We start from the raw sequence: 27,684 nt of genomic DNA on the forward strand, positions 1-27,684 counted from the left end.
AAAAATTTCCAATTAAAAAATATAAAATTTTTCTAAAAAAGGAACTGGTGATATACGAACGTCTTTTCAATGACCATCTAGCCTTCTTGGGGTGTTTCGGCTTTTTATCCACGACGAAGAAGTGCTGGAAAATGCAGATTTGAAAAAGCTTTCCCCTGGCAATGATATTTTCCAGTTATGATTAATTATTTCGTCCGATTTTTTGGTCCAATGGTAGTAGCCTGAAAAGGAAGGTCGGTCGCCGAGATTGTATTGTCTGTCTGGAACACAGAATTAATAAATGGTGGTCCCTGCATGGGTGAACTTTGTCTCCAAATATTAATTAAAAATGAAACAACCGTTGGACGAAAAAATTAATTATAATATAGATGTCGAAATTCCCCCCCCTGTGAGGGAGAGGGACAAAGTTAAGGCTTACCGTGAAGAACTCCGCTTATATTATACTATTTTAGATGCGGTTTTTTGCGTTTTTTGATTGTGTTTTAATAGAGTACATCAAGTGAATGTACACTAAGAAGGAATTTTTCAAAGTTCTCCTTGCGGGTGAAGTGTTATACATTTATAATAGATACATTTTGAACCACAGCAACGCGTGGCTGGGTACCCTGGTTGTAAATAAAATTAACATATGAAAAATAAAAATAGCCTAATATATGTACAGGGTGTTATTTTTTTTAAACTGACGGTACTCAGAGACATCTGTACAGCAATCTAACAGCCAGACTATTGCCAAATTTGGGAGAGTGACTAAGGACGACATGGAAAGAGATTCCGTGAAGAAAAAGGTAGTACCCAAATTTGCTGGTAGGGGTGGATTTGGCACTGTTGTAGCGAAACAGCTAAGAATTTGCATAATGCGCTGGTAACACCTCAAAATCTAAATTTACAATGATGTGGTCAACAGCAGTGACACCTAATTTGAACTTAAAAGACAAGGACAAAAGTCTGAAGTACATTCCAGACGTCAGCAGAGTTCAACATGCATCTTTCATTACCTCAGCATGCGTTGCTTGTGAAACTTATTATCTTAACCAATCGAGTGCACCGGGTGCTCTTCGTGTGTTTAGAATCCGTAACAACCTGCGTAGAGGTCCTCTATCAATTAATGCATTGAAAGACTTGATAAAGAAATTTGAAGAGACAGGATCCTTAGCAGTTCGGCCTAGTAGAGGGCAGAAACCGGTGTCTGCACAGACAGTTAGTGATGTTGCAACTGTGCTCGTTGAAGGTTCACAGAGGACCGTTGCTGGTAGTAGCAGCGCCTGGAAAGTGGCACAACAATTGGAAATGACGCCTTCAACGGTATGGCAAGTTCTGCGAAAAGTTCTGAAGTTCTATCTATACAAGATAAGTCACCTGCAAGAATTAAAACCAAATGACCATGCTACATTTGCTCTGACATTTCTTGCCAGGATGGCGATAGACGATGCTTGGCCGTGGATAATTCTCTGGGGAGATGAGGCCCATTTTTACCTAAATGGGATGTGAACACTCAAAATTGTTGCATTTGGGCATCAGAACACCCCCGGGAGGTTGTGCTGCAAATCCCATTGCATTCACTGAAATTCACTGTTTGATGTGGCTTTACAGCAGATTTCATCATCGGACCATTCTTTTTTGAGAACATCACTTGAACAGGACCACAGACAGGTACTGTTACTAAGGAAAGGTATCGTGATGTGCTGACTAGTTTGTCATTCCACAGCTTCAGCAACGACAATGCCTGGATGAGACGATCTTTATGCAGGATGGAGCACCATCACACATTCGTCTCACGGTGCAGAAGTCGGTGCAGTTCGGTCTCACGGGTCATCAGTCACTTTTTTCCACTTGCATGGCTGCCTCACTCCCTGGATCTAACCCCATGTTACTTTTTCCTGTGGGGTTACTTAAAGTCCAAGGTCTATCTTGATGGTGTCTCAAACTTGATGACCTTGAAGGATGACATTTCTAGAACTGTGATGAACATTCCTGCAGACGTGTTACGTTCGGCCATAGAGAACACTGTGTTCAGGATGCAATGTGTTGTCCAGTAGGACAGTGGTCACATTGAAGGAGGGAGAATGTTATTTGCTGATTAATTAAACTTTCGTTATTGCACTGAAACCTCTGTCTGATTATTCATTTGTGTGTTTGTTAATTGCTGCTGAGTTTTATGCAAATTCTTGCTGTTTCACTACAACAGTGCCAAATCCACCCCTATTGGTGAATTTGGGTACTACTTTTTTTTTCATGGAATCTCTTTCCCATGTCATCCTTAGTCACTTTCCCAAATTTGGTGACAGTCTGGCTGTTAGATTGTCCTACAGATATCTCTGAGTACTGTCAGTTTTTTTAAAAAAACACCATGTATATTAAAATACTTTAATAGGTAAATTAAAGTACTTTCTATTAAATTTATTTACATCATTAGTGAGACAAGCATAGCTGATGAGCATTCACAAGCTGTTGATGTTTGGTTTATTAGTGAGTTTTTAGTCATTAAAAAGTCACCATGTACTTAGAATCAGTTTTTGTTTCTTTGTTTTGTTAGAATTGTGACTTATACTAGCTTCAACCTGTATAAACTTAAGAAATTTGAACTTAAATACTTGAGAATTCAAGTAAAAGTGACTCAACTGCTGCACAAAGTTTTGGGTATTTTTATAGTAGTAGTTACATTCAAAAAGCTTAACTGACTTCCGATCAATCCCTTAGTTTTTCAAGCTTCTGGGTTTTATTGTCGACTTGCGGGAGTTGCTGTCGACCATTTTAGGTACCCTTCAATTTAGCTTTTTCATGAACTACATTATTACAGTTGCTTTGAAAAATAATTATCTTAATTTTTGTCTAATTTGAAGATTCTATTTAGCAACTGTTGATGGCTTTCTAACTTTACAATTCAGTTTGAAATAAATCATAATTTGTAATCTCAGTTTGTCTGTCAGTCAGTTCTTTGAGATTTTGTTTTTTCCTTTTAAAAAATTGGCTGAAGAATTTACACAGTAATAAAAACTACATAGAAAGACTAAAATGTCTTCACTTTTGCCATCCAATCACCAGGAACAAGAGTCTTCCACTGCAGAAACTGTTTTGGCTTGTCACTGGAGAATTTTTTGACTGTTTTACAAGGTTTGCAGAGGCATAGCCTCCAAAGAAAGGTTGTCTCTGCAGTAGAAGACTGTAGTTCTTGGTGATTGGACATAGCAAAAACGAAGACATTTTAGTCCTTCTACGTATTTTTTATTAACTTTTATTTTTTGCTAATTTTCAATCCCTTATTGATTATTGCTTGCCACTATGGGTCACTGCTGTACTAACACTTATTCAGAGTATATTCAGAAGTCATCGGGCTGCAATTTGAAAAAATTGTTGTGTATTTTCCTTTAAAAAAAAAATTGTCATCTACTCTATACAACTCTGAGGCTACCAGATCAAGACATTTCCATACTATTTATTACTTAGATTGTATTTGGTTTTATAAGCATTTTAAAGGTAGTTTTTCCTTTTTATAATTTGTTTGTTGCAATACATAACTTTTGCCCTGGTTCTTCTAATCACTTGTTTTTCTACGTGTTATTAATGCCATGTCGCTAGTAGCAAATTTTCTGAATCATCATTTCAATAAATATAACTGATCATATAAGAAAAATATGTTATACTAATTTTTTTAAGTCTCGTTTTATCAAGTTTTACTTGAATACAAAAAGTATAAAAATTATTTATTTAGTTTTAACTTTTATTTTGTATTTGTTTTTCTTAAATTTACATTTCTGTGATTTTATTGAGGCATTTTATACATGAAGGTCATCTCTTTATGCAAAAATAAATAAAATGTTTTTATCAGTATTTATTTAATATTCATTCTGTTTAAATTTTAATGGATTTTTGTTGGAATTTATACTCTTTCGGATCTTTTATCAGTTTTATTTCAATTAGACGTTTACATGCATCGATTGGCTGATTGATTAATAGATATTGCTTTTGATTAGGATATATTTAACAAGGCCGAAAGGATGCAGTGATACAGACAAAAATTATATAAAATAGAACCACTTAAAAAGAACATTTTTATGTTTATAAAAGATATTTATTTTTAATTATTAATTAAAAAATTTTCTTATGTAATATAAATAGCATTCATTTATTTTAAATAGCTATTACAATATTAAGATTAATATTTACTTTATTATCTTTACATTTATTATGTATGAGAAAATACAGCAATAGTGCTATGCTGTATATATAGTGATTTTTTTCACAGGGATTATAAATTATGTTGAAAAGACAGTGTAATGTTAAACAACTCCACGAACCCAATGATTTTTTATCGAAGTTACACGATCTGATCAACTATTAGGCTGAATGTTAAAATATTCTTAAAAATTTGAGTAAATGGTACTTTTTGCTTAACAGGGCACCAGAAGACTATTGCATTTAACAATTTAGCCCATGCGACAGTGCCAACTTTTGAGTAGCCCACTTGACTGTGGAGTAATTGATGTTATATAGTTTTAGGAGGGGTGGGGTGGGGGTGGGGGCTCACCTGGTTGCTGTGGTGTGAGCTTACATGCGAAGCATGTAGAATAGGTGGTAGACTGATAAGTGTTAAAAACTGATCTACTGAGACAAATATCACATAAAAGGTCAACAATTCTGGGGGTGGTTTGAAACTCCTCATACAAAGCTTGTATCCACTGGTGTCCCATCAAGCAAAGAGTACCGAGTAAACTTTTAACCAGGGCTGTGGAGTCTGTAGAATTTACACGACTCCAACTTTTTCTTACGATTCGACTCTGACTCCGACCAAGGGCGGACTTGTTAACAAAGTAGGCCTGAAAATTCTGACGTCATCACGTGACCTCAGAGTATTAGCATCAATAAATATAGGCTAGTTCTAATAAAGATAGAACGTAGAAACTTTTTTATTCCAAAGCTAAAGTATGCCTCTAAGTAATGAGTCAATACGATAATTTTTACTTTTCTGTTGTTATATATAACAGAGGAAAAGTATAGCGATAGTTCAAAAAATGATTCCACCCCAAATTTTTGCATTTTTGGACTCGGCACCTCGAAATGTCGAGATTTGCAAAAGATTCGGGTTTTTTTTTTTTTTTTTCCTGTATGTACGAATGTTAGACTGTGTGGGAGGCACGATTTTGAATCGGAGTCGGATGGTTTAACACAGGAGTTATTAAGCTAGAAAATGGTTGAACTAAATCGGTTGGTACACATTCTAAGGCCAAGAACACACGCATAAAATTGTGTGGCAGAAAACTGAATCAGAAATCAGCTTTTAGTTCAGTTTCTGTTTTACGCTTTTATGCCAGAACACACATAGGTAAAAATTCTGGCTGAGTAGGAAATGTCACTGCCACTAACAGTGCTAATTTTATTAATTTTTTTCTCTGCTTCCTCTGCTATAATAAAGAAAATTTAAATTAATAGACTTACATTCCGAATTCAAATAAAGAACATGTGATCTAAATACTAGGCCTATATATCGATTCTACTAGCCCTACCTGTTATTTGAAATTTTGCATCCATAGCTACCCATAAACGTTGTTTAAATACAGTGTCTTTATACATGACACTGATGTGGCCGAACGGATTCAATAGACCTTTCTATTTCATTTATTTTTCGTTTTTTCGAGACCGTCGCAATTATAGGGTTAACCCTCATTGTCGCCATTGTTAGAATAAAAGCCAAGTGTCTATTTTGACGTCACAGAAAAGACTTCTCTTTATTGGAGGAATTTTGGCGTAAAAATTTTACGGCGTAAAAAGTAGACACATGCTCTACTCTATTTTCAGTTCTATTTCAACCAAAATTTCAGAAAAATTTTTACATTTTCTGTTTTATGCTAGATTTTACGCCGAATTTTACGCATGTGTGTTCCTGGCGTAACATCTGTGCGTACAGAAAAAACCCCGAATGCTTTTGCACTTCTCTACGTTTCAAGGCTTTCCAAGTCCGAAAGCGTAAAAATCTGAGAAAATCATTTTTTGACTGATCGTCATTCTTTTCCTTTGTTATCGACTTATACTGTATAACAGCCGGGAAAGTAATAATGACGACAATTCTGATTATTTTTAAAAAAATACAAAATAAAATGATTTTAAAAAATTAATTAAACATTAAAATTTGACACATCTACCGAATATATAAGTTCACATTTATTGACTCGTTTGATGATGGCATCGGTATTTGGTGAGCGTGTATGAATAAAAATAGTAAATACATTCTTATACAAACAAATTAGTTTAATAAAAATGTTGTACGTAATATACGAGTATATTGGGTAATATATAAGTATACAGATACATTAAACTAAGCCAAGAATGAGAAATATAACATTTAGACTGGTAAAAAAACAGGTTGCTTATTTTGCCACGTTGATTAATTTATTATTTTTCATCTCTGTTATAAACTGAATTACTCCTTACAAAAAAAATCACTTCTATTAAGTCAGCATTCACTGAAGTTTTTAAATCATATTTAATAATTTTAAGAGCGGAAATAAACGCTCTACGGAAACTTGGTTGGTGGCAATGCTGTGAGAATCAATGTTGTAGTTTGGATAATGTCTGGATAGTGCAGTATTGCCGTTTTAACATCCAAACTTGAAGAGTGGTCAATGTCATTTATTTTTTCCAGTGCATAATAAATATCATCATCAAATTTTGTAAGATTTCCTTTTCTGTCTGTTCTCATATTAGAACTCAAGCTTAATTTTGAAGGTGGAGACGAGTTTTATAAAAAAATAAATAAAAAACTAGCAGATGAGCCAGATGTTGCTCACTCAAAAAGTAATGATAAGGAAGATTAAGATATTTAGATTATAGCCGATTTTACCCGTTTTCACTGGGTGCAAGAATTAGGTCCTCTCTCTTCCGAGACTAATTAGAGAATTTTTGGATGGGTCTAAAAGTATGTTCGATTTTTCACAAAACACAAAATACCGCATCTAAAATAGTACAGTAGAAACAGAGTTCTTCGGGGTAATTCTTAACCCTCTCCCTCTTCCCCCGCAAGAGGAATTTCGAAAAATTCCTTCTTAGTGTACATTCTTATGATGTATCCTAACTGTGTACCAAATTTCAACTCTTAACTGTTTGAACTCTGAGCTTCTGAGCTTATCATTATTATTATTATTAACCCATCTCGATTATATTATAAGATTGTGAATGCTAATAACTAGTAAAATATTCATGAAGTCCGACCACACTGGAGATATGACACACAACCCCTTCTATGTCTCTACCCTGTCGACCTTTAATAAAGAACCAAAATTTAATATCATCAATGCCCTTTATACACATGCTACTGTGCCAAATTTTGTTTCTTAAACTTTACTCATTCTGAGATATTGTTTAATAGTTCGGAACAGAATAAAGAAATTAAACAAATTAGATGCCAACATATGCACGTGGTCGTGCAAATTTTTCCCTTTATTTGACAGTTTTTGGGTTCGAGAGATCTCCAAACGTATAGATTTGCAAACAAACTCGGAGAGTCAAATGTGACATGATTGAAATACTTTTTCGTTTTTTATATACATAACAAGTTGAGAAAGTGAAAAGGAGTTGAAGTTGGCGGATTTTTGACGACTCCGACTCCGGCTAAAATACCAAAACTCCACGACTCCGACTCCGGCTAAAATACCAAAACTCCACGACTCTGACTCCACCGCCCTACTTTTAACAAAGCAATTTATAGTTTAATTGTAATTAATTGAAAAAATTAGCTATTTTAATTGATAAATTAGATTTGTAATTCAAAGGTATTAGTTAATTATTTTTATTCTTCGCTACTGCTTGCTGATTTTTAATAATATCTGTAAAATAATAATTCTCTTCAATTAAAATTGGACGAAAATCACTGTGGATCACAGTGTGATCATTACATTTTGCATAATATTTTTAATTTGAGATTCCTATAGAAGTTATTAAATCTAGAATGATTTGGAACCATTTTATATTCAATTTCTTGTGATTATTGAAAAATTAGCACTGAAAAAATTATATAATTAACCAACAGTGACGATTTCTTTTGCTAAAATGGTTTATCAAGTGTGTGAATATAAATTTTATTATTCTATATTAATGTAAATTCAGTAAGATTTTATAGATATAAATTAGCTTATTGAGCAAGTAAATTTTTATTTTTGATTATTCTTAGCAAATATTTAAATAGAATTATCTATTAATAAGAAAATTCCAACCTCAAATCTTTTGAATTGCATCAATTATCTGCAATTTACAAACTTTTTTTGTTTAATAAGTGATATTAATGTTGAAATCTTTTAAATATTGTATATTCTTATGTAAGTGGTGATGATGATAAATGTAAACAGTATGTTTTGATAAGCAATTTAATGTTAAGTGTCTTCATTATCATACATCTTTCATTAATTATTTTCCGATAACAAAGACATTTAAATTAAATTGCTTCATTATCGGGGAATAATTAATGAAAGATGTATGATTTGTTTATAACTATAGCTAAGATTTTATAGAATTAAATATGGAAAAAATTTAAATATTTAATTAAAATTTGTTTTAATTTAGTTATATTAAAATATATTTATTTATTTATTTTAGTATGAGAATCAAAGATTAGCAATATTTCCGAAGAGATGAGCAAAAGTAGTTTGGAAGCAGCTGCAGAAGCTGCAGCAAGAGTCAATGCCATGTTGATAGCAAAAGGAAAATTAAAATTACCACCTACACAGCTAAAACCCAAGGTAATTAAGATTTTTTTTTTTTTTTACTCTTTCTGCCTATTAGCATTAGAGGGCCTTTTGGTCTACATCCATTGTGGGTTTGACCAGTTCCATAATAGGGCAGTTGGGTGATGATAAATGGAGGGAGCTTGACATATCTCCGACAGACTGCCCATGAAAAACTCTGTAGTTAGCTTGTTCCAATTTGATTCTGGGTCTCCAGATTGGCAAGAAGAAAAATTTATTGATTATTTTGTAATTGTTAAATTTTCTAAATACTGTATTTCCTCAATTGTAAGATGCACCGCACGTTTGAAATTGAATTTTAAGATTCACCAGCTTGATTTTGAGTATTATCCAGTATTTAGTGCATTTATTACTTAACAAATTAGAGAAACAGACAATGTTTATTAACTGTGTTGTGCCATTAAAACAAATACGGGAAATTCTGATTAGTTTGAAATTCAAGGGATGAAATAATCACGATTTTAAATTATCGAGTTTTGAATTATCTGAGATTTGTATATATGTTACTGTGAATGACCGATATCTGGTGAATGTTGACATTCTCTGATGAATGTCAGAATTCACACAGTCATTTCGTGTATGTGCGAAATATTTGCTAAATATCAGTATTTCTCACTTACACCAGCAAATGTTGACATGCACTGATGATGAATGTTGAATAAAAATATTTTTATTATGTTAAGACAAAAATGCAACTTTTTAATGTGTCAAAATAGGAGAAAGCTTAAGTAACAGCACATGTAAATAAACTGTTGAACCTAAAATGAACAGTACCTGTACATTCTAAATCATTAAAGAAAATAATACAATAATAAACTTACACATAAATTATGTGATTAACGTTATACAATCTTATTATTGCAACAACTTAAACTGTTATGGCACTTTGAATTGCGCAAGAGTTCCTTGCTTTTACAACTGCATTTATTCCTGGAACACTTCTTTTTGCAATGACAGCATGTATAGCCTTGCCCTCCACTTTTCGAATTAGCTGCAGCTGCTTCTCTCAGCAATATTTTTTGAGAAGAAATCTCATCTATGAAAAGTAACTTTACTTTACAAATTGCAAACTAATTACGGGTATAAAGCTGACAAACCGATCTCCACCTCACGGGATCAAAAGAACAAAAACGCCATTCAGTGACAAAGTGGGCGGTTTCCACCAAACCGTTGCCGGGAAAAGTGGTACGACCTTGTTCTACCTCCGGCTACCCACAAAAGATTTGGCAACAAACTGTCACTTCTCTATCGACATCGGCTCCTTGGGTGTTGTTTCGACCTCCACCAAAGCTTATCTGTGCTTGTCGACATACACCAGCGATTGTTCAAATGTATAATAATATAACCAAATATTCAGTCTTTCACCGACATATTTTGTATGTGTTGACATTCACCAGGGAATATCAACAGTCTCTAATTTTAGTCTTTCACAGTAACATATCTATATATTTATATATATAATCGAGACGAGTTGATAACAACAACACAACAACAACAACTCCTCCTCCTCTCCCGTGGTCACCACCTGGTCGTGGTGGGAGAGCCCAGTAATTTTACTGATCCATAGGGCAATGCAGGCTGGAGCACAAGCTCCTGGTAGGGACACCCATGCCAGTAATTTCTCCCATAGACCAGTAAGGTCTATGGGGAGAAATGAAGCTAAGAGTGACCACACACCCACATTCTGTGGAGATATGTATCATGGTAGTAACCAGATCTAAATGTGATACCGGCTCGGACGTCGCCCGGGTTAACAAGGTCCGCGTTCGTGAGTTAGGCAGAGGCTCACGTTCGAAAAATAGGCCACAGTCTCCCTTGGTTACCGGTGGCGAAAGCAGCACCGGCCCAAGCATGGCTACTGCAGTGCCCTCAACAGATGTGAGGAATCAACCTAGCCTTGGTGTTTCTGTGGCAATGCATCCACAGACCACAAAGGCTGGAAAACCACGCCAACGGATGAAATGGACAACAGAAATGAACAAGTTTATCATCCGTACTTATTACACCATCACAAAACTCGAAACAAACATGACAGCATACAGACAACAACTACACCATAGATTCACACAACAGTATCCTCACCTCACTGTCACCGAACAAAGGGTTGTTGATCAAAAAAGAACAATTATACACAACAACCTTATTCCACAAACAACACTTGAACTTATCAAACAACAGGTTGCTGATCAAATACATCAACAGACAGAAACATCTAACATTAATGAAGATCATGTAACCTGTCGGGATAATCCAGCAACAAGCATTGATAATAACACACATACAACAATTACCACTAATGATACTACAGACACTTCCTCTTCCATCACTGATAACATAGACATGGATTTACTTAACACGCTCTCACTTATATTTCAGGAAACACTCACTAAATATACAGGCACAGATCCCACACAACGACCACAAATACCAAAAATCAACACGTCAAAAGAAGTAGGAAAAACACTAAATTATGTAAACACTCACTTACTACCACACTACATTCATTCAATTTCTACACTCGCAGACATTCATACATTAGTTTATGCTGGGGCAGTCACAGTAGTGACACACCATGGACTGAAAGTACATTCACAGACAAATACACAGAAAACACAATTCTATCACAAGCCTGCCTGGCAGAGAAGAATAGAAACACAAATAAATGACATTAGACAGCAATTAGGCAGGCTGACACAATACACTAAAAACAACATAACACCCAAATTAAGGAAACAGCTCAAAAACATTTTCAAGAAAATAAAAACACACAAAACATGAACATCACAACACACACATTACAGAATACATTGATACACTAAAACAAAAACTTGCTGCCAAAGCACGTAGACTCAAACGATACAAAACATGTACATTACGAAAACAACAAAATAAATTATTTACAAACAATGAAAAACTCTTTTACAGACAAATTAATAACAAAGCAAACACTGATACACAGCACAGTGGCACACCAACAGAAGAAGAACTCACAACATATTGGTCTTCTCTTTGGTCCAGTGCTGTCACGCACAATGCTGATGCAGGCTGGATCGAGGAGGAGAACAGAAACTTGCACAACATACCAACTATGCCCTGTGCTGAAATAAACATACATGATTTCCAATACACTGTTAACAGAGCACACAACTGGAAGACACCTGGTGTAGACAACATTCACAATTTCTGGTACAAAAAGTTTACATCACTGCACCAGGAACTAGCTAAACATCTAACACACATCATCATCAATCCACAAGACATGCCAAATTTTCTTACTCAGGGCATCACCTACATGAAACCTAAAAACAACAATACCACAGACCCCACACAATACAGACCAATTACATGTCTTCCAACACTCTACAAATTATTGACATCCTGTATTGCAAACAAAATATACAAACATATTGAAGAACACGACATTCTAACAGAACAACAAAAAGGTTGCCGTAGAAACCACAGGGGATGCAAAGAACAGTTACTCATAGATTCAGTCATTCTACGGCAAGCACACAAACAACACAGAAACATACACATGGCATATATAGACTACAGAAAAGCATTCGACAGTGTTCCACACAGTTGGCTGCTACATATCCTACACATGTACAAAATACATCCATCACTCATTGCATTCTTTCAAAACACTATGCAGCACTGGAGAACAACACTACATCTCAGGGTTAGTAACACTTCCATACAAACAAAGCAAATTTTTATTAGGCGAGGAATTTTTCAAGGAGATTCTCTTGAGTCCTCTCTGGTTCTGCCTAGCCCTGAACCCATTATCCAACATGTTAAACAACACGCAATATGGTTACAATATCAGACACGAAAAAACAACACAGTTTACACTGTCACATCTCATGTACATGGATGACATAAAACTTTATGCATCCACACAAAAACAACTTCATCAACTCCTACAAATCACACATTCATACACCAAGGACATACAAATGGAATTTGGCCTAGAGAAATGCAAAACACTTCACATAGAAAAAGGAATCCTGAAGAAAGAAGATTTTGCACTTGGAAATGGAGACATTATTGAATCCATGGAAGAGGGCGAGTTCTACAAGTATTTAGGATTCCAACAGGCCAAACTAACAGAACATACACAAATAAAGCAAAGATTAATTAAAGAATACCAAAGTAGGTTAAATGCTATTCTCAGAACACTGTTAAATGCAAAACACACAGTTAAAGCAATAAACACATATGTCATCCCAGTACTCACATATTCTTTTGGAGTTATACATTGGACTCACACAGATCTTGAGCAACTCCAAAGGAAAACAAGAACAACACTTACTAAGCATAAACAACATCATCCTAAATCCGCCACAGAAAGATTAACCCTTCCACGTAAAGATGGCGGACGTGGCCTGATTGACATAGTTAACCTTCACTACAAACAAATACAGTCACTGCGAGAGTTTTTCTACAAAAAACAAGAAACATCACAATTACATAAAGCAGTAACTCTAGCAGACTCAAATAACACACCATTAAACTTACACTCACATCATATCGGACACAACGCAACATATAAAAAGGCATAGACACCATTAAGCAATCGTGGGCTCAAAAGGCACTCCATGGCAGGCATCCTTATGATCTGGCCCAGGATTTTGTTGACAAAACTGCGTCAAACAGCTGGTTAGCTCGGGGATGCCTCTTTGGGGAGACGGAAGGATTCATGATTGCCATACAGGATCAGGTCATAAATACTAAAAACTACAGAAAACACACACTCAAAGATGCAACACTCACGAAATGACACGTGCAGAAAATGTCACATCATGCCAGAAACTATACAACACATCACTTCTGGTTGCAAGCTCTTGGCACAGACAGATTATTTACACAGACATAATCAAGTAGCAAATATAATACACCAAGAGCTTGCAAACAAACACAAATTAGTAGACATCCACGAACCATACTACAAATCCATTCCACAGACAGTATTGGAAAACAACACGCACAAAATGTACTACGACAGAGCCATAATCACAGATAAAACAATTTACCACAACAGACCAGACATCACACTCATTGACAAACACAATAAAATCACATACATTATAGACATATCCATTCCAAACACTCACAATATACAAAATGCATGCACTGAAAAAATTAGCAAGTACACAGAACTCGCCCAGGAAATAAGGCATCTGTGGAGGATGGATAGGGTGCTTATTGTACCTGTTGTTCTCTCCTCTACAGGTGTCATACCACACACACTACACAAAAGCCTGGGCACATTACAATTGAGTAGAAACACATACATCACACTACAGAAAACCACTATATTGAATACATGTCATATTGTGAGAAAATTCCTGAATACAGACACACACACTGATACACTTCTTTAATTTCTGTTTTGGTTACTATGCCTTGACTTTGGTCCGGCATAGTACACAGCCACCGGTGTTAACCGAGTATATCTCACTTAACCCAACATAATAATAATAATAATAATAATAATCAGCGCAGAGCCCAAACGGTTAGGAGTTTAAAGTTGAAATTTGGTATGCAGTTAGGGTACGTCACGAGAACGCACACTAAGAAGGGATTTTTCGAAATTTCTCCCCACGGAGGGAGAGGGACAGGATTAAGTCTTAACACTTCCATCAACAATGGAAGTGTGAAGCAACAATGGAAGTGTGAAGTAATAATGGAAGTGTCAACAATGGAAGTGTTAACAATGGAAGTGTTATGTAACAATGGAAATGTTAAGAGCCCAAACGGTTAAGAGTAGAAAGTTGAAATTTGGTACATAGTTATGGTACGTCACAAAAACGCACACTAAGAAGGGATTTTTCGAAATTTCTCCCCACGGGGAGAGGGACAGGATTAAGGCTTAACACTTCCATCAACAATGAAAGTGTTAAGTAACAATGGAAAACAAGAGAAGGAGACGTGCAAGATTTACGGGCGCTGGAGGGGAAAAAAAAAAAAGTAATATGTTAGAACATATTCGATTTTCGAATTTAAACAGATTAATTCGGTTTTTCTCGACTTTTCTTCTTTAGAACATTCGATGAAAATCGAACAATATAATCAGAACACGTCGTGAAAATCAAACAATATTACAATATTCGATTTTCAAATTCGACCTTTTATTAAAAATATTTAGTTTGTTGATGAAATTACTCTTTTTCTTCTGTGACTATAACGTAACAATCTTAATCTTCGCTATCATTACTTTTGCCCGAGCAATGCCGGGCCTATCTGCTAGTTAATATATAATCGAGACGAGTTGATAGTAATAATAATAATAATAATAATAATCAGCACAGAGCGCAAACGGTTAGGAGTTGAAAGTTGAAATTTGGTACACAGTTAGGGTACATCACGAGAACGCACACTAAGAAGGGATTTTTCGAAATTCCTCCCCATGGGGGGAGGGACAGAAATAAGGCTTAACACTTCCATCAGCAATGGAAGTATTACGTAACAATGGAATTGTCAACAATAAAAGTGTTACGTAACAATGGAATTGTCACGTAATAATGGAATTGCTAAGAGAAAGCGACGTGCAAGACGCAGATGCAGTTTTTTCATTTTTGGGGGAAATCGAACATATTTTTAGACCCATCTAAAAATTTTCTAATTAGTCTGGAAACAGGGGAACCCAATTCTTGCATTCTGTGAAAACAGGTAAGGTTGACTATAATGTAATAATCTTAATCTTCACTATCGTTAATTTTGCCTGAGCAACGCCGGGCCCACCCGCTAGTATATAATATATCTGTACATTATACAAATGCCATGTAACTGATGTAATTTATTAAGCAAATGGAATATGGCTACATATGCATACAGAATGCTATTATCATTAATTAATTAATAATAATATACTCACGATGACTATATTATTTTCAACTGTGAACGTAAGACACATCTCTGTACCAAACAGGTAAAAACAGTATTTAAAAAACTGCATTGTAGAAGTGTGGAAATACAGTATTTTCATATATCAATCATAATTAACATTTATGTAATCTAAATTTTAATAAGTCTTTTTTTGTTTTAATTTTAATGGATATATTAAGGCACGTAATGCATTTTAAAGGTTAAAATAATAGTCTATTATTGTTTCCAGATTGGTACTACTATCAATATCGCAGGAAGAGGTTCAGGAGATTTAGTTACTGCAGAAGTTGAAATAAATGATGCACCATTAAGTGCTAGAAATTTATTAACAAGAGGTCATACTCAAGATGAAGTAAGTGCATACATAAATTATTAAACTGAGCAGTTTACAAGTTTTTCAGGCTCTCTCCTAAATATGCTGTAGATTTCCTGCTACAATATTTGCTTTTATGACTATTATAAATTTTTTATTATATGAAATGTCTTACTTTTGTTGACTTTACCTCTGTTTGGAGCTAAGTGTTCTAACTGCTCCCAAATCCAGATGGAAGAAGAGTTAGCAGCAGAAATAATATTTGACTATCCTGTCATGTAAGGAAGAGATGCTAAAATCCCCATGTTTATGTAGGGATTATCATCCTTAAATATAGCTAGAGTTTTTGTTGGATCTCTCTGAATGATATATAATTCAAACTTTACAAGTCAGGGATGCAATAACAATATGTCGCACTGACCACATGGAAAATGTGCAGTTTTTCAAGAATCAGGGTGTAAAAGTGGAGTCTGTGAAGATTCAGAAACAGAATTGTATCTGTGATAAAGCACATAGATACAATTCTATTGTAACTAATATCACCCAACGTTAAAATAACTTGAATTACAACGTTGCAAAGTGGAGATAATTTTTATAAAACAACTCTCATTTTAATTTTAGATATTAAAGTAGCCAATAACAGTTTTCTTTTATTTTCTTTTGATAGGAATCTTGTTGGTGCAACATGTAAATCACAGATTGTACAAGTTACAGTTCACTTTATTACATACTAGTAGCCCAGGACGCCTCCTAGTGGGCGTTCTAGCAGCATTAAGGAGGATGCACACATGCGGCGCGGCAAGGAAAAGCGGTGATGCAAACGCGTCTTCACCGCGCGGCAGCACGACCACACAAGCAGCAATCCGTTTACATTTCAGCACATTCGTTCAGTATTCAAGATGGCGAATGATACCGATAATCTGCTATCCACGTGTTTACAAATTTTGTTTTGTATGGCTTGTTTTATTTAGCTAGAAGATTTCGTCGAAGATTCGAATGAATATTTTGGGTTAGAGATATCATATTGGCAAGAATCTTGCCGAGATATTTTGTTGGATCGATAAAGAACTGATGTACTGTACAAAATAGGCTTATTCTTTGATTAAGATCTCTCAATAAAGAATACAATTTCGAGTAAGATTCGGTTGTTTTGTTCTTTGAATTAAATAATATATGATTACTGTATCTGTGTAGAATTTGTGTTAAATTTCTTATTCTTTCCTCTTTATTCTGATGTTAGTTATCTCGGTTAACCACGTCGAACTTTCCGCCATTAAAACACGTGACTGCTAGACGAAATGTTATTGGCTGATAGAAACGCGTCTTGGCGGCAGTCGCCGCGAAAGATAGAATTCGACCAACTTTCGCGGCACGAGAAAAGCAGCACGAAATATACCTCTGCGGCGAGAAAAAGTGACGTCATTCTGTCGCTTTTTCCTTGCCGCGCCGCATGTGTGCATCCGGCTTTACAAATTCCCATGAGGCACGTTTGATGCACCTAATAGGGTAGATGTACCAGTTCTGGCCAGAAAACAAATTTAACTTCAAAATATAATCACCACATATTCAAATCTGTCCAATGAAACAAACTTTTATTGTTAACTGTTCACACAGTTAATGATAAAAGTTTGTTTTATTTGTGATTATATTTTTAAGTTAAATTTGTTTTCTGGCCAGAACTGGTACATCTACCCTATATGAAAGATTTTTGCTTAATTTTTAAAAGTTTGATGCACTTAATATATGTAAATGTGTACAATTCTTCATCTTAAAAACTAAACTTAAAAAATCAATACACAAACTGCAAACAGTATTTCTATATTAGAAAGTGAAGATATTGTTTATTCAAAATAGTTCAAATAAATAGAATTAATATACTTAAAAAATCGAGTATAAATATATACAAATCTATATCTTAATTAAAAACTAATCTTAACAGATCAATATATTCGTTATTCGCTCCCTAGTGCACATTACAGGCATTCCGTGACAATAATAAATTCTTATTACAAATATACTGAATTATTTATATTGTTATTGGCCAAATGAATAATAATAATTTATATTGTTAATTTAAATAAAAATTTAAATGTTTGAAATATGACACACGATAGGGGTGCCTCTAGTGCCCATTTTTGGCATAACGTTACACGGACGGATGGACCCGCATTCAATGAGTTTTATATATATAGATAGATGAGGTTTTGTGAAAGAAATCATTTGGGATTATTTGGATCATATTTTTCCTTTCATGCATGCATTATTTCAGAAAACAGGAATTTCTGTATCAGTATCCTGAAGTTTGGTATTGTTTAATTGGAACAATATCAAAGCTCAAAGTTGTATAGTATTCAAATTACAAAGTTGTACAGTGAAGCCAATTAAGGGTGTGTACCGTAAAAATTACACAAATTTCAAGTTGTTTAAAATTCATTATTTTAAAATAAGTTTTTTTTTTGGATACAGATAAGTTGTTTAATGTTAAGATGAAATGATCAGGACTGCATTTGAACTTTAGATCCATTAACCTCCAGAAGTTGTCAGCTTTGAAGTGATGAAGTTTGGTCTTCATCCTGTCCTCCAACTCCTTTATAGATCCAGATTCCCAACTATTTTTATAAACTTTTTGCTCTAGTCAGTACCAAAATTTTTTGGTCAGTCTAAGTTGTGGAGTATTTGGAACATTAGCTTCACGGGAGATTATTGAATTCTGTAATTGTCCTAACTTGGCAACTGTATCACGAGCATAATGAGTGGTGGCCATGTCTGGACAGAAGACATATCCTTTCATAGTTAAAGTAGTATTTCTTTAGGAAAGGCACTAGCCTCTTCTGGATCCATTCTGGATGCCATACACTTCTCTGGTGACGGAGAGCTGTAACAGGGCGATGGAAGGCCTGTGAACATTCCTTTGGACTGATTGCCAGCCAGATTTGGAGTGTTGTTTGAATTTGACTTGAGGATCCATATCTAGCCCTTCACTTATGTCAAAAGTGAAATAGAACTTGTTGACCATAACCACATCAAGATTGTTTTATGCCTTCAAGACTCCATCATACAGCTTCTGCAGATGGGTTTTTTTTCCAGTAGCAAGTTGCTTTGTCATATATTATGAAGCAAACTTTCACTTCTTGAGAATCTTATTCTTAATGTTCCTTCAGAATCTGATGGACATATCTGTGTGAAATTCTGAACATTCTTTTCAATATTTTAAGTGTTCATTCAACTTTTTTCAAGGATTCTTCCTCCAATTAATTCCTTTTCTTTAGTAATTTTCCTCATATTTCAATCACTTTTTGTTCTTCTTTCTTAGGTTCCACTTGCTTACTTATGAAATATGCTATACATTGTATGCTACGTAGCTCTTATTGCAGACAAGTATTTAACTTCATAAGATTTTCCATCTTTACGATTTTCAGTATAAAATCTGTAATTACGTTTGTTTGATTGCATTCATTTAATTCTTCCATTTTTAAAACAGAACATTATTTATGTAAATTTTTCATTAAATAGAACAGGGCCGTGTAATTATTCAAAATTACCAGAAAACGCAACTGAAGTTTGTGCAGATTTATAGGACACATGTCTGTGTTTAAAGAAAACACAAAACACGCTTTTTTGTACACTAAAAATAGTAGATAAAGGCTGGTTTTTTAGTCATTTTTCTTCCTCTCTTTAAAATGAGTTTTTCCCGTAATTGAGTTCACTGTATAATTTTTTTTAATTTGAAGTTTCTTCCACTAAAAAGATATATTTGATTCCTGGTTAAAAATTATTGCTTTAATATACACATGTTTTCATTTCTGAATTTATGAATTTATAGCAGTTATAAAAGCAGAAATTAATGGACAGTTCTACATTTCAGTTGCTGTGTAATGTAAAATTCTATTAGAATTGATATGAATCTTAAAAATCGATTTATCGTTAAAGTTACTAAATACATAATTTTTGTTATAATCAATACTTATAATGAGATTTATAAATTATTTAAAATCTAGATTTGTAAATATAGTGGAGCAGCAATTTCAACTAGAGGACGTTACATGAATTTTGATGACAAACAGAAAAGTACTTCCAGGTAAGAATATATTATTATGAACTAAAGGTCACAAAATGTTTAAACATAACTTAAATGTTTAAAATTAATAGTTCTGTAACTGAATACTAAAATTATTATTATGAAATTTTCATTGAAACATTTACTTGAAAAAAAAAAGGGAGAAAGATATTCTTTCTTCTTAATCCTGTGTGTGTCGCATGAGTTCAACTGCCTTACTTGTGCTGCATGGCATCTCTTGAGACACTATTGTTTATTTTGAAATTACTGGCATTACATCAGAAACTACAATTATATGATTTAATTTCCTAGTTTGTCTTTTTTATAATGATTTAAAATACTTGTGGATTGATGAAAATGCACTCTCCTTATATTTAAGAACCTAAAATAAGTCATAAGTTTCAAACTAATTTTATAAAAATAGACTCCTTATTTATCAATTAGTCTTTATTTTTATACTTTCTTTGTGTTCATTTTTTTTCTGAATGTTAAAACAGATATTGTACATTACTATTTGATCTATAAAAATATCATTCATATGTTATTAATTGTATCTTTTTATTTTGAATCAGGATAGATGTTAAAATTTACATTAAATGTCTAGTGAATTGTGTGATAGTAAAAATATTTACATATATATATAGTCAAATCTGTCTATAACAGAACCTGTATATAGCGAAAACCTGTCATTAAGGAAAGATTTCTTCGGTCCCTTGAATTTTCTGCAAAAATCAATTTAAAGTAGCCTGTATATAATGGACACCTGTCTACTACGTAAGAATTGCTTGTTTCCATGAGATTCCACTACAGACAGGTTTGATTGTATATACTGATTATAGCATACATTAAATTTTTATGACAAAAATAATAATTAATGGTAAAAATATTTAAAGAAAATTCTACAATAAAAATAATTGCATTTCAATCATCAGTATTTTATTTTAATTATTAACGACTAAAACTTTTTTAAATTTTCCAGTGACAGACCCCTTTATTTACACATACAAGCTTCTACACAAGATGCTGTAGACAGTAAGTATTATTTTTATATGTTTATAAAAAATAAGGTGTTTTCATCTAGGTAACCAAACACTAGCTGTTGGCTAATTTTTACCGTAGTGTTTTGTAAAAAATAACTTTGATTATTTATTAATTGATGATGATATTAATGATATTAATATCATCATAGATTCTTTGACAAATTAGATGATTCAGTAAGATGATAAAACTGAAAATCGAAGGAACATGAAAGCACTATTATAGCTTTAAAACTTCATTACTAATTATTTTTTAATGGATATTTTTGTTGTATGCAGCAGGTATGTAGTTGCTGAAATCTTTGGTAAATGTAACATGTCAAACAATTTAGTCTATTCCAATATTTTTCTTTACTTAGGAGTGAATAAAGATTAAGATTTTTATGCTTTTTAGACATTATACTTTTTGAAAAAGAAAAAAAAAAGGGAAATTATCTAAATAACTTTTGTTCTTGATGGAATTATTAATTAAAATGCTCTGTAATTGCACTTGTATCATTAAGATCAAATTAAAATTTTATAAAATGCTAAATTATTTAAAAATATTTTTATTATAGTGGCAGTTTCTAGGATACATGAAATAATAGGACATCATTTAGAAAGTGGAGGAATTGCTAAAAACATTGCTCCTTTACTCAGTGTTACTTATCCTCCTGTGGCTAATGATACTATACAAACTCCACTAGTCAATGTTTCAAATTCATTTTCTTCTGGGGTAAGACTTTTTAAAATATTTTACTTTCTAATTATATTGTTTTTTAATTATAAATAATTGCATAAGTTTTTTAAAGAAAGTATTTTGTTACACAGTATGCTGTATTATAATATAATAAAGATTTAAACAGACTAGTGCTGTGAATTAGATTTCACTGATATATAAGGGGGTTCAAGATATAAAGTTCCCTATTTTATTTCTGTGGATACAATGGCAGCATGCGCTTGATTTGCGTAGGGTTACATGGTACATATGTTGGCCACCAAATAACAGTAATTGTTGGCATCTTGGGCTTCTGCTGATGTTACAACAGAGAAGATGGCAAGTATCTTGGCAGAGTGGATGAAAGATGAAATGCACTGAATTATTTGTTTTTGTGGGCAAAGAAACTGACACCCACAAAAATCTGTCATGAGTTTGTGGCAATCTACAGTGACAGTACAACCTTTCTGTAAATAGTGCCAGGAGTTTGCCAATAGGCATGTGAATTCCACTAACAGAGGAATGGTGAGCCCCTCCATGTCTGTCAATGTGGTTCGAGACATCAGTGCACCAGTCAAGGCAGGCAGACATTTGACAATCATATCTTTGCAAATCATATTCCAGCTGGCCAATTCTACAAATGTCCTGAAAAGAGAAAAGTATGCTGTAGGTGGGTTTCATGTAACCTCAGAGAACAGACAACAAACAGTTTGAAGTTCAGATGTGGTTACATATCTTTCTCTTGCCAGATTTCATAGATTAATAACTGTTGTGATAAATGCTTAAACAGACTTGACAACTATTTAGAAATCTAATGCTTTTACATGATTGTAGTTTGATCTTATATAGTAAGCTTTGTCTTTACCATAAATCCTCACGTAATTGCTCTTGTAAACAACTTCACTTATTTGCTCATGGGCAATTACTCGAAATTGTTTCCAAATAAAATACAAATATAAAGATTGGTGCATAAGTCATAATAACCCTATTTTTTGTTTTCCTCAAAAATAAATAATGTGACCACAATATGATTGTTGTCAGTAGTGTGTGACAATTTCACTAGATGGCAATGTGATGTATGGTTATTACACAGAGGGTGTGGGAATGTCAGTGATAAGTCAGTTGTTGTGCAGGATGAAAGTTACTCAGTGTGAACAGCATTCTTATGTGAAAATAGCTATTCTCCAAGGGCAAACTGCCAGAGAATGCCACATGGATCTGTAAGAAATGCCTTGTCATACCAAACTGTCACTAGGTGGACAGCAGCATTTCAATGAATAAGCAATTCAGCCAATGACCTTCAATGTTCAGGATGATCTGTGAGTGTGCAAACTGGGGTCATATGCCATAATCACCCAATGTGTGATGGATATTGCTTGAGTTACAGGCAGAAACCAGCATTAAGAAATAAACCATTCACAGAATTCTACAAGACCTTCAAATATGGAAAGTTGTAGTGAGGTGGGTGCAGCATCCACTCACTGAAGTTCAAAAGTGGACATGGTATGCAATATGCCACAACCATCTGACAATCTACCAGTGGGAAGGAGAGCACACGCTCAACAAAATTGTCACTCTCATTGCATTTTGTGCCCATGTTTACAAATCAGAGCTCAAACATCAATGAGTGGAATGGTGATATGCAGGATCACCACAAAGACAGAAGTTTCGACAAAACCCTTCTGTCAAGGTGACAGTCACTGCAGCTTATGATGGGGAGTGATTGTGTGTTACATTGTTTTACATGGCAGTGACAGTGGAGTACTTTCAGATCTTTCTGCCAAAACATTTGTGTCGTGCCATTTGGGACAAACATTCTGATCTTTTGGACAATGTTATCATTCTTTAGGAACAATACAACACTACATAAAACAGTGTGTGAACAGGAGCTACTCAACTGCTGGAGATGGGAAGTACTCACTGGATATGTCACCATGTGATTTCGACTCACACCCAAAGTAAAGGAACCACTGTTCAGGAGACAGTTTTGGACTCTAGGACATTGCTCTTGTCCTGAAACATGAATGTCCCAACTTGCACCTGGTGAGGAGGATGGTATATGACAGGGATGGCCAACATACAGCCCACGTAATGGGTTTATCTGGCCCACGATTAATTTTTCAAAATTAGCTACTTAACTTCCAGTAATTGGTGGAATGGATTCGCGATACTTGTTTTAAAAAAATTCCATTGTAGAGATTTACAACTTTTGCATTCATCTGTTATAAATTTACACTATTTGAAGAACGAAAGACCCTACACTCACTGAAACTCATCTGCCATTCCACCATGTCACTCTGTTTATGCTGACGTGTGACGCACAGCGCTGCCTGCCTGTTGACCTTTTTTTTGCACGTTTCTTCACATTGTAAAATAACATTGTGCATGTGTCAATTAAATCATGTTATTTAATGTGATTGTGAAAGAATTTTTCTTTCCAATCCAGCCTGGGGGCAAAAACTGTTGGCTACCCCTGGTATATGATGTCTCAAGTCATTGGCAGTGTGTTGTGGATGCTCTGGGAAACTATTTTGAGTTTCATGTGTGCACCCATTTTGTTTTTTGTACTGCCAATGTAGTCTTTTGACTAATAAACACATGTAGCAAAATAGTGTTGTTTAAGATTTTTTTGCACTTTCCTACCTACCCCTGGTACACATGACCTGCATTGTTTGTATTATACCATACACTGCCCTTTCCATTAGTATATTTCAAAGTTTAGTGCTGGTCCTGCATTCTCATGAAAAAAAAAGTTGCCATGACTTATACCCCAGTTCTTGTAAATCAGACTGTTGTTTATTTTATATATATTCCAATAAAAATAATATTAAAAACAGCAATGCTTCATGAGTGGAATGAGGATTTACAGTAGATACAAATTAATACCAAACAATCTGCCAGATTATAGCTACATTTAATAATTACCATATTTACTCGCATTTAAGACGATCTCGCATATAGGACGAGGTGACTTTAAATATCAAAATTTAAAAAATTAGATTTATTAATACAGTTTAATTTTATTTCATTTAATCACAAATAAAATATCAAATGCATGTAAAATGCACATATTGTCCCACAAAAATTACTGACGTTTTAAACTTTAAGAAAAAAATCTTGTAAAATCGACAACATATTTTGTTCGTGTAAAGCTGGAGAATTGAAAACCTTTTTTGCCAATTCTTAACAGTCAAATCCATTCTTCATCGATTACACTTATGAGTATCTCCGAATTCAGATTTCCAAATAATCATCTGTTTTCACATGGGAATGGATTAAAACTTATATTGAGCTCTCATGTGATTTTGGAATTCAATTTAAAACCTTTGCTTTTTCTATTGTAGGGTTTATACAAAAACCGACTGTTTAAAAAAACCGGTTTTCGAATTTTCACTCCCCCCCCAAAATGGCGATAACAGATATTTACAACTTATTTTAAAACTTTAATTTATTTAATATTTATAAAATTTCAAAAGTATAACAAAATAAAATCGACCAACGTCTACACAAAACAAAACACTAGATTATCACATTAAACTATAAAATTTACCCATAGAAAACCACAAAGAAAAACAAATAACAAGGAATTCCTACAAAATAATATTTTATTTCTTATTTTTCCTAAGAAAATATGATTTTAAAAAGCAAAGAACATCTATAGATCTATTGCTCAACCGTGTCCTTATTTTGCACACAAAACTGCCAGAAATAGAAAAAACTTTCACTTGCTACTGAGCTAGGTTGAATTGATTTTAAAACATTAAATAATAAATCTAAATTTTTTGTTCTTCTGTTTGTACTCTCTAATACTAAATACTTCTTTTTTAGTGTCTTAGGGCTGGACAAAGTCACTTCAGCTTCTTGAAGATATTTATGTATCGACTTTCTATAGCATGTTTTGAAGCTGTGAGTTGATTTTCTTCTTTGCCACTTTTTCATCATCACAGTCATCTTCTATAGAATAATTTGTATATAATCTCAATAATATTTTTCCAGATAACTTAATGATATCAGATTTTGCAGCTGGTGGGAAAATATGCTAGACACCTTCGTCCAAATGTTTTCCTTTATTTACAAAATCCACAGAAGTGTTACTAATCTTGTTTGTCTTCTGTCTCGAATTCATACCTCCACAGCATGCAACAACTTAGAACATTTTCAAATGTTTCAGTTCACATAACAGAAATTCAAATGTCTTCATTTGTTGATAAACAGGACGACAAGAAGATTTGCATCTTGTCGTCCTAAGGCATCAGCTGCTAAATGTATTGGTTGTAAAACTTTAAGGAGCTGTACAATTTTACAATACTCTGCTTCATTCCACGTGTGAGAAGCATCGATGTCATTCAAAGTTAAAACAACACATTGTTTTTTAGTGTACAAGTCTGTCTATTGTTTTTTCCTTGTTGCAAAATTTCTCCCTATTGTAGGGAGAATTGGATGCTTTTTAGGTGTAGGGGATTTTTTTTTTTTTTGTTTTTGTAGTTAGTTTTATGAAACTTTGTATTTAACAATATTTCCGGTTTATGCCAGAGACAATTTTCTGTCAAAATGTTGATGTTTTTAGTCAAATAATTAATTAATTTTTATGTTTAAGTCTAGGCTCAAAAACCCGTTTTTTTTTTTCAATTAGGAAAACCCGGTTTTCAAATTATATAAATTTCTTCAAAAAAACCAGGTTTTTAAAACCAACAAACCCTATTATATTGCTATTCATCTTTACTCCTGACAATACACAAAGAATGATTCAAATGACCCACATAAAATACTTTTGTTTTTAAACACCAGAGGGTGAGCATTGGGCAAAAAGAAATGCAAATATACTGTTCACAAAAATTATTGCAGAAACGCAAAGAATCCTTCACTTGTGTGTATAGGACGACCTAGGTTTTTGAAGCAGTGAAAAATGAATAAAAATCTCGTCTTATATGCAAGCAAATACAGTAGATATTGAGTAATCGAGTAGTTTGGTAGATCATTTGGTATTAATGAAGTATTTGGCTATTCGATGTTCATATTTGTAGCTAAAAGTCGCCATATTTCCATGATACACATAACACAGATAAGAGCATGGCCCCATCTATAAGAGGATGGGGCAAAATTGGCACTGTATTCTGCAAAATACTTTTAAAATTTTAATATTTAAAAAATCTTATATAGTATTGTAAACCTTTTTAATTTGGAGTTTTATTCTTAATAAGAGTTGCAAAGAGATGTTACTAAATAGCTACATTTCTTCACTGAATTCACTGTAGCTGTCTTCGCTCTTGTTGCTAGCCTTGCCTTTGCTTTCCTCAATGGTCTTGTCTTCATTATCCTCATTGCTTTCAGACTTATGTAACACTACTAATATCAAAATATGCATCTATAGCAGTATCATCAACAATGACGATACATTGCCCTTGTTGATGATACTGCTAAGTACATCATTTGACAAATCCTTTGGCTGCCAAAGCTTCCTGATTGCCATTATATCCAATAGGTTAGAGTTGATTTAAAAGGAAAGAAATGATATTTTCCAATCTAGAGATACAAATTTCATTTTTATACAGTATTCTGCATAAGCGATATAACTAACAGTATTTAGTAAATTTCTGTTTACATTATTTACTACAGAAAATAATCCTAAAATATACTCTAAATACTGACACAAAATCTGACTTTAGTGATAAAATTTTCTGAATTGGCAGCTGTGTCATTACTGTATAGATAAATGGAAAGGTCCCTTTACCATACAAATGAAATCACATGACGTGTTTATTGAGTACAGTGCTCTTATAATCAACCAAGCTGGAACATGTGAAAGCATACTCTTATATTCAATGTATACTTTTATAAGCAAAGATGATGTGTGTTTTAGAAATGCAAAAAACAGGTGATTTTTACAAATAAGTACAGTACATGTTCTTATTTGTGCAGAAATATGGTAGGAAATCTTACTTTTTGGAACCTCCTCA

The 27,684-nt window shown here is 33.7% G+C and overlaps 1 protein-coding gene across 1 annotated transcript in view; it reads left to right on the forward strand.

The window, feature by feature from the left end:
* Positions 1–27,684, forward strand: part of LOC136981942 (KH homology domain-containing protein 4-like) — a 77,768-nt gene that overhangs the window by 13,018 nt on the left and 37,066 nt on the right. Inside the window, exons 2-6 of the mRNA XM_067278353.1 lie at positions 8,584–8,726; positions 15,853–15,975; positions 19,935–20,014; positions 20,973–21,025; positions 21,588–21,745. Coding sequence (XP_067134454.1) covers positions 8,619–8,726; positions 15,853–15,975; positions 19,935–20,014; positions 20,973–21,025; positions 21,588–21,745 — 522 coding nt within the window. The 5' untranslated portion in view covers positions 8,584–8,618. The remainder of the gene's footprint in view (positions 1–8,583; positions 8,727–15,852; positions 15,976–19,934; positions 20,015–20,972; positions 21,026–21,587; positions 21,746–27,684) is intronic.

The sequence above is a fragment of the Centruroides vittatus genome, unplaced genomic scaffold (assembly GCF_030686945.1).
Source record: "Centruroides vittatus isolate TY-2023 unplaced genomic scaffold, ASM3068694v2 contig_799, whole genome shotgun sequence".
NCBI lineage: Eukaryota > Metazoa > Arthropoda > Arachnida > Scorpiones > Buthidae > Centruroides > Centruroides vittatus.